Source organism: Peromyscus maniculatus, chromosome 4 (genome assembly GCF_049852395.1).
Source record: "Peromyscus maniculatus bairdii isolate BWxNUB_F1_BW_parent chromosome 4, HU_Pman_BW_mat_3.1, whole genome shotgun sequence".
NCBI classification, from domain to species: domain Eukaryota; kingdom Metazoa; phylum Chordata; class Mammalia; order Rodentia; family Cricetidae; genus Peromyscus; species Peromyscus maniculatus.
Genome location: NC_134855.1, coordinates 67,124,274 through 67,138,373, shown reverse-complemented (window position 1 = coordinate 67,138,373; position 14,100 = coordinate 67,124,274). Strand labels below are relative to the sequence as shown.

Sequence of the window (14,100 nt, the reverse complement as noted above, 5' to 3'; positions counted from 1 at the left end):
ATTCTATTTTTATTATAATTTATGTTTTGTTTATTTAGAGACAAGATCTTGTTGTGTAGCTCAGGCTGGCCTTGAACCATAACAATCTCCTGTCTGAACATCTCGAGTACCATAGTTAAAGGTATGTGTCACTAAGCCTGGTTTGATAATCTATTTTTAAAACAAAAGATAAAAATATTCAATATAAAAATACACTGTGGTAATTTTAGTAGATGTATCATTATTGTATATAGAATAATTGTGTGGGTAATCCAAATAGGAGAATTTTTTACTCGTTTTTAATGAATACTTTTCTGTATATGAATTGTAGAGACAAATCAACATACCATTTTTATTTTGGTGCATATTAAGTTACTACTTAGCTATATTTTATAATATTCAAAGTGATTGTATTTTTTGTACACTTTTTCTTTCTGTTTGAGAATAAAGTTTGGGCACTTTCCATATTTCAAGTGTATAACATTGAAATGCCATTCCTCTGTTTGTCTTGGTTCCTTAAAACACATCAAGAATTGCCTTTATATTGATGGTAGTGATAGTGACAGATATTTTTTTATTGAATTTCAATTACCTCCAGGTTCTTATGAACACACAACATGTACTGCTTTCATGTACTTTCTGCAACATTAGGCTGTTCCAGAACTCTTTCGTTTTAAAATGTTAGCCCAGTTTTGAACATTGATACACAATAATTGCAAGCAAGCATGCTTGTTTTTATTTTATAGATAAAAACATTGAAGTTTTGAGAAATTGCCCATTATCCATTGAGAATAATTGCCAACGGCAGGGTCCAAATATAGAAATATTAATCAATAATATATAGTCCAGCCCACAGACATTGTGGCAAGACTACATGGGGCAAGCCTTAGATATGCCACTAATTTGCTATTTGTACTTTTCAGAAAACAAACAAACAAACAAACAAACAAACAAAAAACAAGCCCCCAAAATAGCTGAGACCGAAAGTAACGAACATGATCAATACCATCCCACAGTTGTTGAATGCAGTGTCTCATTTTCTTCCTGGACAAGGTGAGAACTTAATCTGTGGGGATGATGTGAGGGGTAAATAAGTCAATATATGTAACACAGTTTGGAAAATGCTTGGGGGAGGTCTAAGCTCATGCCCATGTTTGATCTGCCACTGTGCTCTGGGCTTTTGGCTAGAAAAATTTGCCCTAAAGGGTCCCCATCAGACCTGCCCCTTGTAGAAACTATATTTACCCCCTTGCAATAAAGCACAGACAGTGAAGAAAGACGCTTTCTGATTAGCACATGGTCTTTCTTGTAAATAAAAAAAGTTATTTTTATTTTTGCCTTGTCTGCCTTGTAGTCAGTAGAGGGAGTAGCATACTTAACTAGGTGGATTTTAGTAAGGCAAAGGCAAGCAAACCTCAGAAGAATGTAAAACATGTCAAGTGGGGGATGGTAAGTTAGGTTGACTTTCTAGACTTGATGCTGTCCACAGCCTGGGGTGCAAGAAGCACAGGAGTGAGTGAACAGAAGAGAAAAGGAATACATGCAAATCTCCAACCACAACCACATCTGCTTCTCTGCTACTTCTTCAATATCAGTTAGTGTTACATCAGATAAACTGACACACAGCAAAGCAAACACCCTTGACTGGTCTAAGTAGAATGCTTTCATTTGAAAAGGGGTGACTAGACAAGCAGAGATTGTTGGAGAGCTTAAATACTTTCTCAAATGCCATCATATTTACCATGAAAATATTCAGATGAGCCTCTCACTTGGAATTAGAAAATCACTGGCTGTTAAAGGTCCAATCATAGCTGTAACCTTTCAAATCAAATCAAAGCAGCTGAGACAATGAATCGTTGTTTGCAGCTAATAACTAGTGCCCACTGTGAAGCAAAGGGCATATGCTAACATTTAATGGATAACAGAATAAATTAGTATAAGATTTTTGGAAATAAGCATGCTAAGAGGAGAGTGGAGTATTCAAAAGAAACCTTGTAACATTCCCCAGCCCTGGAGTTATTTCTCTTTCATATGCTTCTTTTCACTTTATAGGTGACACTGTACCTGCACCCTCAGTACCCCTGGAGCCTATGGAAATACCACATAATATTACAGAGTTTTTTATGTTGGGACTCTCCCAGAGGCCAGAGGTGCAGAGGACTCTCTTTGTGGTCTTCTTGATGATCTACACAGTCACAGTTTGTGGCAACATGCTCATTGTGGTCACTATTGCCTTCAGCTCCAGCCTGACTTCCCCCATGTACTTTTTCCTTTCCAATCTATCCTTTATTGACACCTGCTATTCCTCTTCTCTGGCCCCTAAACTTATTGCTGATTCCCTGTATGAGGGGACAACGCTATCTTATGAGGGATGCTTGGCCCAGCTCTTTGGAGCTCATTTCCTGGGAGGTGTTGAGATCATTCTGCTCACAGTGATGGCCTATGACCGCTATGTAGCCATCTGCAAGCCCCTGTACTATACCTCAACCATGTCCAGGCACCTCTGTGTGGTGCTGGTGGCAGTGGCCTGGCTGGGTGGCTTCCTGCATTCATCGGTTCAGCTCTTTCTGGTCTTTCAGTTGTCCTTCTGTGGACCCAATGTAATCGATCACTTTATGTGTGACTTATACCCTTTACTGGAGCTGGCCTGCACCAACACCTATGTCATTGGCCTGCTGGTGGTAGCCAACAGTGGTGTGATCTGCCTGCTGAACTTCCTCATGCTGGCTGCCTCCTACATTGTCATTCTGCACTCTTTGAGGTCCCACAGTGCAGAGGGGAGACGGAAAGCGCTGTCTACCTGTGGGGCCCACTTCACTGTTGTGGCTCTGTTCTTTGTGCCCTGTATATTTATTTATATGCGTCCATCAACCACTTTACCTATAGACAAAAGCATGGCAGTATTTTATGGTATTCTGACACCTATGTTGAATCCACTCATTTATACTTTGAGAAATGAAGAGGTGAAAAATGCCATGAGAAAGCTCTTCACACACTCAGAAATTATAAATCCTTGAGCTGAATAGAAGATAATAGCAGTGCCTGTTTTTCTCTAAGTGAAACAACTAAAGTTTGTTATTTTTTATTACCAAACATCAACTTATTACAGTTATTCATCCTCCCATCTTCATAGGCTTTAAGGCTTACAGTCTTTTCACTTAAATTGCAGTGTTATTATTGACTAGCTCCACAATATATATATATGACCTGAATTATCATTATTACTGGTTTAGAAATAAGGAAACTATGTTGTCTGATGTGGTCAATTGAGTTATCAAAGTTATCTAGTTTCAAAACTCAGTTAATTTTTTTCACCAATTATAACCCATTATGACAGGATTCTCTACTTTTTAAAGGGAAACATGTGAAGACAATTTATATTTCAGAGTGTTATTTCCATAAGTGATCTAGAGAAAGTTTTTAATGAGGTTTCCAAACACAGGAAACCATTATCATTGTCTCTAAATGGCCAGACAAGTTGGGTCTGTGTGATAATTCATTGAGCTACAGAAAAGAGAAGACATTTTTGAAAATTCTTCCTGCTTAGTCACATATAAACAGTCTTGTGTGCACAGATGTTTGTATGTATCACCTTCCTTTTTGACATTGGTAACATGGTTTGCACACTAGCTCAGACAGGTCAAGAGCTGGGCTCTGGAGACATATCACAGTCTCTGTTTTAGTTCCTGTGCTTATTGATGTCATGATCTTGAATTATCAACAAACAGCCTGCAAATTCTTGATGCCTATCTTTAGAGTAAGGGTAAGGATATTTTTGGCTTTGTAGGTGAGACCGTGTTGTACTTAACCCGGATGTGTTTGGTTTGTTCCACTGAGTATTTCCTCTTCCATGTCTGCTTGTGCTGCAGTGAAGGGTAGGATTTTCTACTTTTTAAATGTATTAACTGTATATCTCAATAAACTTGGCGAACTCTGAAGACAATTTATGTTTCAAGTGTTATTTTACTAGGTGATCTAGATAAAGCTTTTAATGCAGTTTCCAAACAGGAAACTCCTAACATATTTGATGTTTGACAATTAAACTAGATAATCTAAATTTTTTAAACTGTTTTCCACATATGAGAAACTATTAACATGTTTGATATTATGTCTACCTCAGTCCAACCTCATAAATAGATTGCTGTCTTACGTTCACTGGTTTGAAATATATCCTGCCTTTAGAGCAGAATAATTTTTCCTTGGTGAGAAATAGAGAGTGGCTTTTCAATATGTTTTTTTTCTTTATTTCCTTATATTGATTATGTTAGGTCTTTGACAATTCTTACATCTATATAATGTATTCTGATGGCTCTCATCCCACCCCTTCTTGTCTCCCTCTGATTCCTATTCCCCTCTCCACCCTGTCTGTTTCAATGTAGAAATTTTGTTTTGGTTTGTGACCTATAACTATTCTTATTATACATCTCAAGGAATTATTGTGCTCTGGAATATTTTAATGGAAAAGATTTAATTTTTTTTTACTTTTGAATTATGTGTGTATGCCCACGAGTGCATGTGAGTGCAGCTGCCCACTGAAGCTGGAGGTGTTGGATCTCTCTGTGGCTATAGGTGGCTGTGAGCTGTGTGACACAGGTGCTGGGAACTGGGTCAGTTCTACACAAGAGCAGTACAATCTCTGAACCTCTTTTCCATCTCTCCAGGCTCTGTGTGTTGGCAGAACTTTTCTGTGCCATGGCTGCTTCCCAAATAACCAACACGGAGACTTAATTGTAAATGCTCAGCCAATATCTCAGGCTTATTACTAATGAACTCTCACAACTTAAATTAACCTATTTCTATTACTCTGTGTATTTCTATGTGGCTTGTGGATTTACCTGTCCTCTAGCAAGTCTTGGTCAGTCTATGTATCCTGGTGACTCCTCTGACTCTGCCCTTCTTCTTCCCAGAATTCTTAGTTTGGTTTTCCTGCCTATACTACCTGCCTGTCAGAATTTTATTAACCGATGAGAATAATACATATTCACAGTATACAGAAGGATTATCCCATAGCACCTGTATCTTGGAATTTTAAAGGTATACCCATGTTTATCCCATCATTTTCTTGATTTACAAAGTTTGAATATTTTCTTTCCAAATTTTCACTCTTTAAGAATGTGTAGGTTCCATACATTGTAATAAATTTATCCTACTATCTGTGGTTCAGTATATTGCAACATGAAGACTTTTCTCTTTTGGTGTATATGATAGGTAAGCCTTCTCCCACTAACCCCTAGTCCCATAGTAGAAGAGAAAAAGTTACAAATTAATAAGGAATTTCTCCATTATCAGGAAATATATTAAAAATTTGGCTACCAGAATGAATAAATGCAGAAAGTTATAGAACAGTCATTGCTTTACCCTAAAACTTTTATATCTAATAAACTGGCAGTTGAAGAATTTTAAGGCAAAGTACTTGGTATCTGTTACCTTTTCACATTTTGATATTAATTATATGATATGAAATATATATGATATTACTCAATAATATATGATATCACATATTTTCATGTATAATGGTTATAAATTGTTAATTTTATGTTATAAATTAATAAGTTATAAGTGGGACTTTGTGCTCTATGCAAGTTCATGTATAATTGTGCATAACTGGAAATTTAGATTTAGCCCTATAAGAGAATGTGGAGCCATTGGCGGAGGTAAAACTAAAACTAGATTCTCATTTCATATGACCATAAAAGTAAATTCCAGATTAAAACACACTAATCTTGAGAATTACTGTTGGAAGATTATCAGAAGATGATGTCCGAGAATATATTCAGGGTCTAGGCTAAAGAGAACTTTCTGAACTGGGATAAAAATGGATTAATAAGTGTGGCTCTTTAATATATAACATACTTTTCAGTGGTAAGAAAATACCAAAACAGACTATGGTATTTAATACAAACAATAATTTTACAAATGTAAGTTAACCAACAGGTAATCAGTCAAATATGTGAAGAAGAATTTACAGTTTACATATATATTGTCAAAGATGCCCATTTTTGGGGTAATACTAGAACATGTGACAATGTCAGTGCTGCCAACGATGAGGACTGGCAGCTACTTAGCCCTCTGTTAGTGACGTAGTCAGTATGGGAAGTAAATACAGAAGTTATGCTCTTTGATTCCTCACGCATGTGCATGCAGAATGTGCATGTGCATGTGCATGCAGAATCACGTACAAGTGTATTCACCACAGAACTGTCTTTTTTTTTTTAGTAATAAATAATAGATTTTTTGGGGGGGGCAGCTGTAGAGATGGCTCACTGGTTAAGACACTGACTGCCCTTTCAGAGGTCCTGAGTTCAATTTTCAGCAGCCACATGGTAATGAGATCTGCTGCCCTCTTCTAGCATGTAGGTTCAATGCTGGCAGAACACTGCACACATAATAAACAAATCTAAAAAAAATAGATTTTTTTGGTAACAAGACAGAAACAATCAAGAAGGGGAATGTTTCAATAATATACAGTAGATATGATAAATTATTTTATAGTGATTAAAAGAAAATTAAATCAGGTCTACATCCACCAACAGAGAATCGTCTGGAAAGCAATACAGAGTGAAAAAATAGGTTGAAGAGAGGCATAATTGGTTGTGATGGTGCATGACTGTAATACCTGAACTTAGGAGTAGGGATAAGAGGATCTTGAGTTTGAGAGCAGCCTGGGTTACATAGCCAAAGCTCGGTGAAATAAAAAACAGAAACAAACTGGGCAGTGGTGGTGAACACCTTTATTCCTAGTACTCAGGAGGCAGAAACAGGTGCATTTCTGAGTTCAAGGCCATTCTGGTCTACAGAGTGAGTTTTAGGGGAGACCTTGTCTTGAAAGACCAAAAAAAAAATCCAGAACCCCCCCCAAAATAAACCAAAAACCAGAAATAAATGAGTAAACAAGTGAATGGAGTAACAGTGTGTGTATAATATATGTGTGTGTATGTATTGTATATGTATTATATATATGACACACCCATGTGTATATGTATATATGTGTTTGTGCTATAATATTAATGTGAAATGAAACCATTGAGCGTCAATATTTTTTCTGTGGTTAATATTTGTGTATATCAAACAATCTATCGAATTCATCAAAGTATTTTCTTTAATCAAGACACCTAGAAGATTTTTTCATATGTGAATATATTCATATATGATTATTACAAATGAAAAACTAAAACTAAAGAGACCTGGTATACATATGAATGGTCCCTATTGAGGATCAGAAAATGATGATTGTCCTCTCTCTCAAAACAATGCATTTTAGTGCTGGAGTGATGGCTCAGAAGTTAAAAACACTTACTGCTCTTGCAAGAGGACCTGGGTTCAGTTTCCAGCACCCACATGGCAACTCATAGCTGCCTGTAACTCCAGTCCCAGGGGGATCCAAAGCCCTCTTCTGGTCTCTTTAGCCACCAGGCATATACATGGTACACATGTGTACATTCAGGCACTAACACATGCATGTAAAATAAAGAATAAATCTTTAAAAAAAATCCAAGATATTCTGTTGCAAGTCTACTCCCTGTGCCAAGAATTTCCCGTGTCTCCACACAATGACGTACATACACACGCATGACACTTCCTGTCTGAAGATATTAACCTCTCTACTGCTCTCTCCACACATCACCTGCATGCCTTCTTTGCTCTTCAACCACCTTTATTTCTGCTCTCTACTCTTCAATTACTGCTTCTTTAGTGTAACATCAGACACAGCCAAAAAGTTTGCTAAGCCTCTGCTGGCCTAAAAGGTGGTAACTACACCCTGGGGATAAATTATTCATTGTTTGTATTAACAAAGCATCCTTGCCAGGCGGTGGTGGCACATGCCTTTAATCCCAGCACTCGGGAGGCAGAGCCTGGTGGATCTCTGTGAGTTCGAGGCCAGCCTGGTCTACCAAGTGAGCTCCAGGAAAGGCGCAAAGCTACACAGAGAAACCCTGTCTCGAAAAAACCAAAAACAAACAAACAAACAAAAACAACAACAACAACAACAAAGCATCCTAGGCATATAAACCTTTCTGATGCTGCTTCCTTGCCCCCAAATGAGCGCTTATCCTTAGGCCACGCCCAGGAAAAGGAGACAGGACATGAGAGGAAGAGCAGATGTTGGCAATTGGAGCTTGGCTTGTGTTAGACAGGGAAATGGAAGAATAAGGACCTGAAATACAGTCAAACTTCAGTTTTTAGTTTTGTGGAATACATACCCAGGAATGAAAAGAGAATAGCCACATTTGAAACATTTTTTTTAGAACACCCTTATGGCCTGGAAAACTGCTTAAAACAGTGTTTTACCCATGTATTGAATGAATCCTTGTCTGACAAATAGAGCTTGGATTTTGAATGGATATGAGTGTGAATACAAGCTTTTGTCAAGTGTTGTTATTCCTGTTGTTTAGTGGAGGAAATCAACTCTCCCTCTGCCATAAACACCCGTTTATGTACAAAATGTTACAGTAGGGGAAGAAACAGCTGCTTTCAAAGAGAAGTTCTTTTACTTGAGAATAATCACTCTTGTAGAGGTGGTGAATTACTGACAGGTCTTTCCCAACCACCCAGTCCTTTTAAGACTCAGCATTTTTAGCCACACCTCATGTGACAACAAGCCTACCTATGAAGGAAGCAGATGTAGAGATCCATGGCCAGGAAGCAGATGTAGAGATCCATGGCCAGGAACCAGGTCAGCTCTGGGAGTCCAATCATCAAGAAAGAGGAGGGATTGTAATGAGAATTGTTGAAACTGAGATTGGAAACAGCTCAGGGACGAATAGCCAAACTAGTAGAAACACATGAACTATGAACCAATAGCTGAGGAGCCCCCAACTGGATCAGGCCCTCTGAATAGGTGAGACAGTTGATCAGGTTGAACTCTTTGGGAGGCATCCAGCCAGTGGGACCAGGACCAGTTCTTAGTGCATGAGCTGGCTTTTTGGAACGTGGGGCCTATACAGGGATACTTGGCTCAGCCTGGGAGGAGGGGAATGGACCTGCCTGGACTGAATCTACAAGGTTGAGCTGAATCCCCAGGGGAGTCTTTGCCCTGGAGGAGATGGGAAGGGGGGAGCTGAAAAGAGTGAGGGGCAGGGGGGAGGGGCTAGGGGGGAGACAGAGCGTGAGGAGGGAGGACAGGGGAATCTATGGCTGATATGTAATATTAAATCAAATTATAAAATAAATAAATAAAAATAAAAAAGTGAAAAAGGATTGAGGGCCAGGGTGATGACCCAGCAGGAAAAGTGCTTCCTGTGTGAGTGTGAGGACCAGAATTCAGATTCCCATCGTTTTTGTTAAAACTGGTGGATGTTGAAGACCAGCTGCAATCCCAGCATGCAGGAGGCAGAGACTCCAGTATCCCTGGGACAAGCTGTCTAGCTAGATATGCCGAATCTGCAAGCTTTTCTACTGCCAAGGAACATGTCTGGGTTCATAGTGCTATTGCACCTGGGGTCTGTGTTAAAGTTCAAGGTCCATGTTGCCACCAAAGGTCACATGGAAGTTTGGGGTTCGGGCCACAACCTGTGGTCTTGTTGGCATTCAGGAGCCATATCACTGATAGAGACATTCTGATTTGAGTAGCCTGTGCTTCTATCTGGAGCTAGGATGTCATCTGGGGCCAAGCTGCTGCCAAGGGCCATATTTGGGTCCATGGTCCAGCTGCAGCTGGGGTCTGTGTTGATGTCTGTGGCCTGTGTCACCTCAGGGAACCATAGGAACCATGTGTGATGAAATCAGAGGGCCATGTTGAGGCAGCCCCATATTTTGCTGGCCCTGAGAAAAATGACCCTTCCTCTCATTGGACACTGCAGCAAGAGAGCAAGCCCCGACCCTCATGGGAGATGGCCCCACCTCTCTCCACAGGAAAGGAAAACTGACCCTGATGACATAGGTAGAGGGGGAGCTGTCTCTGCCACCCTCTTCTGAGGCCGGTGGCCACGGTGGCCTGGACTGACCAGCTCAGCTACGACCCAGGCCCACAGCTGGGCTTGGAGTTGGCCCACCCTACCACCTACTCCATCTAGGACCTGCTGGAACTCGTGAAAGGACTGGTCCTGTGGGACAATACCCAAAGAGTCTCCATGACTTGGAGCAGCCACAGTATATCCCAGAGGACTTCTGATGAGGATCCAGTGATGACGGTGTGCCAGAAACCAGAGGCCTTGAACCAGACCGTTGCAATGAACATTTGCAAGTAAAGCTGATTGAACAAAAGGGTATATTGTGTGACATACCGTGGCTCCCAATGCCACCAGGACCAATGAAGAGGTGTTGGAGGGGCGGGAAAGATGGAGGAGGGAAGAGAGTTTTTTTTTAGGAGGGGAGTTTGTTTGTTTGTCTTGTTTTGCTTTTTTTAAAAAAAATTTCTTTCGAGTGCTGCAGGGGTAAGGGGAGGATATGGGGGTACTGAGAGGTAAGTGGAATTAGGGTGTATGATGTGAAATTCCCAAAGAATCAATCAAGAAATTATGTAAAATTGAAAAAACCCCAAACTGCATGAATGTTTGAATGTATGCATACACCCACACTCCCGATTATCAGACAAATGATTATACAACAGCTGAGTTTCTTTTTAACTGTTTACTCTAAACTGAAGAGTAAGGGGGAGCAGCCTTTGTCTTCCTTCCGCGTGTTTTAGAGGCATCTCCCGCAGCCTGGGATGTCTGTGATGAGCAGAGTGGCTTCGTTGAGGACTAGTAAGCTGCTCCTCCACTCTTGATGCTGCCCCACACATCACTTTAGTCACTGATGGCTCATTCTGCATGTTTTCTCTCTACAGTAGTAACAGAAGAATCTATAGCTTGGGATATCGACAATATAGCAAATGAGCTTTGCAATGACAGCTCCAATTATGAAAGTATACAAAGCTTGTGTGTAATAAAATCAACATGGACATGATTACATATAGTAAATGATATGTAAACTAGTGAAGTGCATTCCTACAGATTGCATACAGGTGTGCCCTCATCACATACAAATGATGACTATTAATCCGATATAAGACATTGCTCTGATCATAAACAGGATAACACATTTTTCCCATAAGAAATAGACATGCTTTTCTTTTAAAAAATAATTATGAACAGAAGCAGAATTACTTAACTAAAATTGATCTGAGTCTTTCTTGCCTTCAAGTCTGATTTTGTCTAAACCTATAGCATCTCATCACTTGTTCATTTCCTTCTAGGTGCTCTATTTTGTTCACATTTCTTCTGTTAAGTTTCCTTTTATTAACAATTTGTCAATCCCTAATATACATGTGATAATTTTACAAACTAGATTCTTTAATTATGTGTCATTGTGTACCTGTGTATGGGTAAATGCATGTGTGTGCAGGGGTCTGTGGAAGGCAGAAGATACCAGGTCTTCTGGAGCTGGAGTTACAGTGGTTTCGAGTACCCAACATGGGTGCTGGGAGGAGAACTCAGGTCTTCTGAAAGAGTAGTATATGTTCTTAAGTGCTGAGCCGTGTCTCCAGCCTGCATGTGTGTCCATATAAAGTCCAATCCCATCACCAATGATATCATCTAATCTCTGTAATGCTCTTGCCAAAATATTAGTTCAAGTCACTTGCCACCTTAAGGAAACTTTGCCCTCTGAGTGTCTCTTTCTGACTTGGGCCTTTGGAATTCTCTCATCAGGATTCCCATGTTTACTGCTATAAGACTGAATTTAGTTGATAATTATGGCCTGAGAGAGGCTTTGTTTATAAAATTTAATTTTTAATTAATTACTTATTTTTATTTAATTTAACTTAATTTTCAATTTTCCTTGACGAGGATAATAATACAGTCACAAAGGAAAAAAAACCTAATCAGATGCAACAATCTATCTTGTGCAGTGGTATTAGATACTTTTCCTGGTTTCATCAATTCCGAATTTTACTGTTTCATATGTAATGACAGTAACGTGCATTCATTTGTAATTTTATGTTCTTTGGTACAGTAACTTTAGTCATCTACTTTAAACACGATACTTACCTTAATTTGCTATCCTAGAAAGTTTTTTCAGCATAGTGCTGAGAGGAAAAAGCAGGTTTGAAACAACATATTTCTCAGTGATGCAAAATTATGTACCTTATTATCTATGTATCCAGGCATAAATGTTTATGCATGTCTACAATATGTGTTTACAAGTCCATGGTCAAAATAGTCGTAGTTCTTGACTCTGTGGTTGGGTTCTCTTTTACTTGGTGAAATTTAATTTATATTTTCTATTACGTTTCATTGACAAGGAATGCCATTTATTGCAAAACCAATGAAGGCATATGCAAGCAAGGTATGGCATCTGGGAAGATGTACATATGAGCTCGCTGTAGTGCGACAGCATGCAGAAGATCTGAGCAAGCTCAAGTTAGACAAAATCCTACCACCAATCTGGAAGGTGGGAAACTGGTCAGCTTCATTGACTGCAACGCACTTCCTTCTCTTGGGCTGGTTCCATTCTCTGTTAGCAGCTTTTTTCAGCAGGTATCCCACAACTCTGGCATCTCTAACATCTTGGGGACTCCAAGGCAATCCAGGCTTCAACTTCACAGCTTCACCTAATGGCCTTTCTAGGCTTCCATTCAGGGACACCCAGGACACATGCCTGACCTCAGCAGTTTTCCTTAGGCATGGAGGCAAATTCTATAACCTGTTTCTTCTATCCTTAACTCTAAAGCCACAACCACATAGGCAAAGCTACCAATTCCTTCTGCTTGCTGGGCCTGGGAAATGGCTCACTTGTTGAATTACATACTTCACCAGTTTTCTGTCTTTAACCACCTAAGCTTGGCTGCCCTGAAACTTGATCTGTAGACTAGGCTGGCCTTGAACTCAGAGATCTGCCAGTCTCTGTCTTCCCAGTTCTGGGACTCAAGGTGTGCACCATTGCACCTTGCTCTAAGCTTTTCTTTAGTTCCTTTTCACAAGTTGGAAATTTAGGTGGGTGAGATCTTGCCCTGAGGTTACCACTCCCTTTATTCCATTTCTTAATCAGTTTATCTCCTTAAACACAATACTTAGCTCCATTCCCTTGTTCTTCAAATTTTACATTTTCTTGCTCCTTTTCATTATAAATCTTCATTAGCATTAACATTAATAATCACACAACAGAGACTATACTAGGTTGTTTTGAGATTTCCTCTGTCAATGGAATTAATCCAAAACTCTTCACTTTAGTCACAGGAAGACTCTTTAGACAAGGGTCAAAAGCAAACACATTCATCAAAATATCACAAGAACTAGCTCTAGGCAACATATTAAAATTCTTCTCTGAAACCTCTTGAGGTAGACCCCCACAGTTCATCAAGTCACACTCAGTACTACTGTCTTCCATGTTCCTTCTAGTGTGTCCCATTAAGCAGTGCTTAAAGCATTCCACTGCTTTCTTAACCCAATGTATCAAAGTCCATATTACTCCATAAACCCCACCCCAAAGAAACAAACAGACAAACAAACAAACAAACAAACAAACAAAAAACAACATGGTCCAGTCTATCACAACAATACACAAGACCATGGTACCAACTTCTGTGTAAGGTTTCTATTACTGTGAAGAGACACCATGACCATCATAACACTTCCTTTCCTCCATAATAACACTATAAGGAAAACATTTAATTGGGTTGGCTGGCTTATTGTTCCAGAGTTTCAGTCCATTATTATGGTGGGACATGAAGGCATGCAGGCAAACACGGCGCTGGCTGCATCTTGTTCAGTCGGCAACAGGTACTGGGCTGAAGCACTGAGCATAGCTTGGGCATATGAGACCTCAAAGTCCACCCCACAGTGACATACTTTCTCCAACGTGGTCACACCTACTCCAACAAAGCCACACCTCCTAATAAGTGCCATTCCCTATGAGCTTTTCAGGGCCAATTACATTTAAAGTATCACAGCATCTTTGTCAAATATCAAATGGTTGAAGTTATCTATACTCATGTTTGGAGCTTCAGTTTTATTCCATCTATCTATGCATCTGTTTTTGGGCCAGAACCATATTGTTTTTATTACTGTGGCTGCATATTATATCTTAAGACCTGGGATTCTAATTTCTCAAGAGTAGTTCTTTTTTTTTTCAGGATTGTTATAGCTATCTTCTGGGTTCTTTTATGGTTTCATGTGGATTTTAGGATATATATATATATAT

The 14,100-nt window shown here is 39.4% G+C and overlaps 1 protein-coding gene across 1 annotated transcript; it reads left to right on the top strand.

The window, feature by feature from the left end:
• Nucleotides 1-2,069: 2,069 nt before the first annotated feature.
• Nucleotides 2,070-2,996, top strand: LOC102906608 (olfactory receptor 4C3-like). The gene has a single exon (XM_006998317.4). It carries the CDS (start codon nt 2,070-2,072, stop codon nt 2,994-2,996), a length of 927 nt encoding a protein of 308 aa, XP_006998379.3.
• Nucleotides 2,997-14,100: the final 11,104 nt, after the last annotated feature.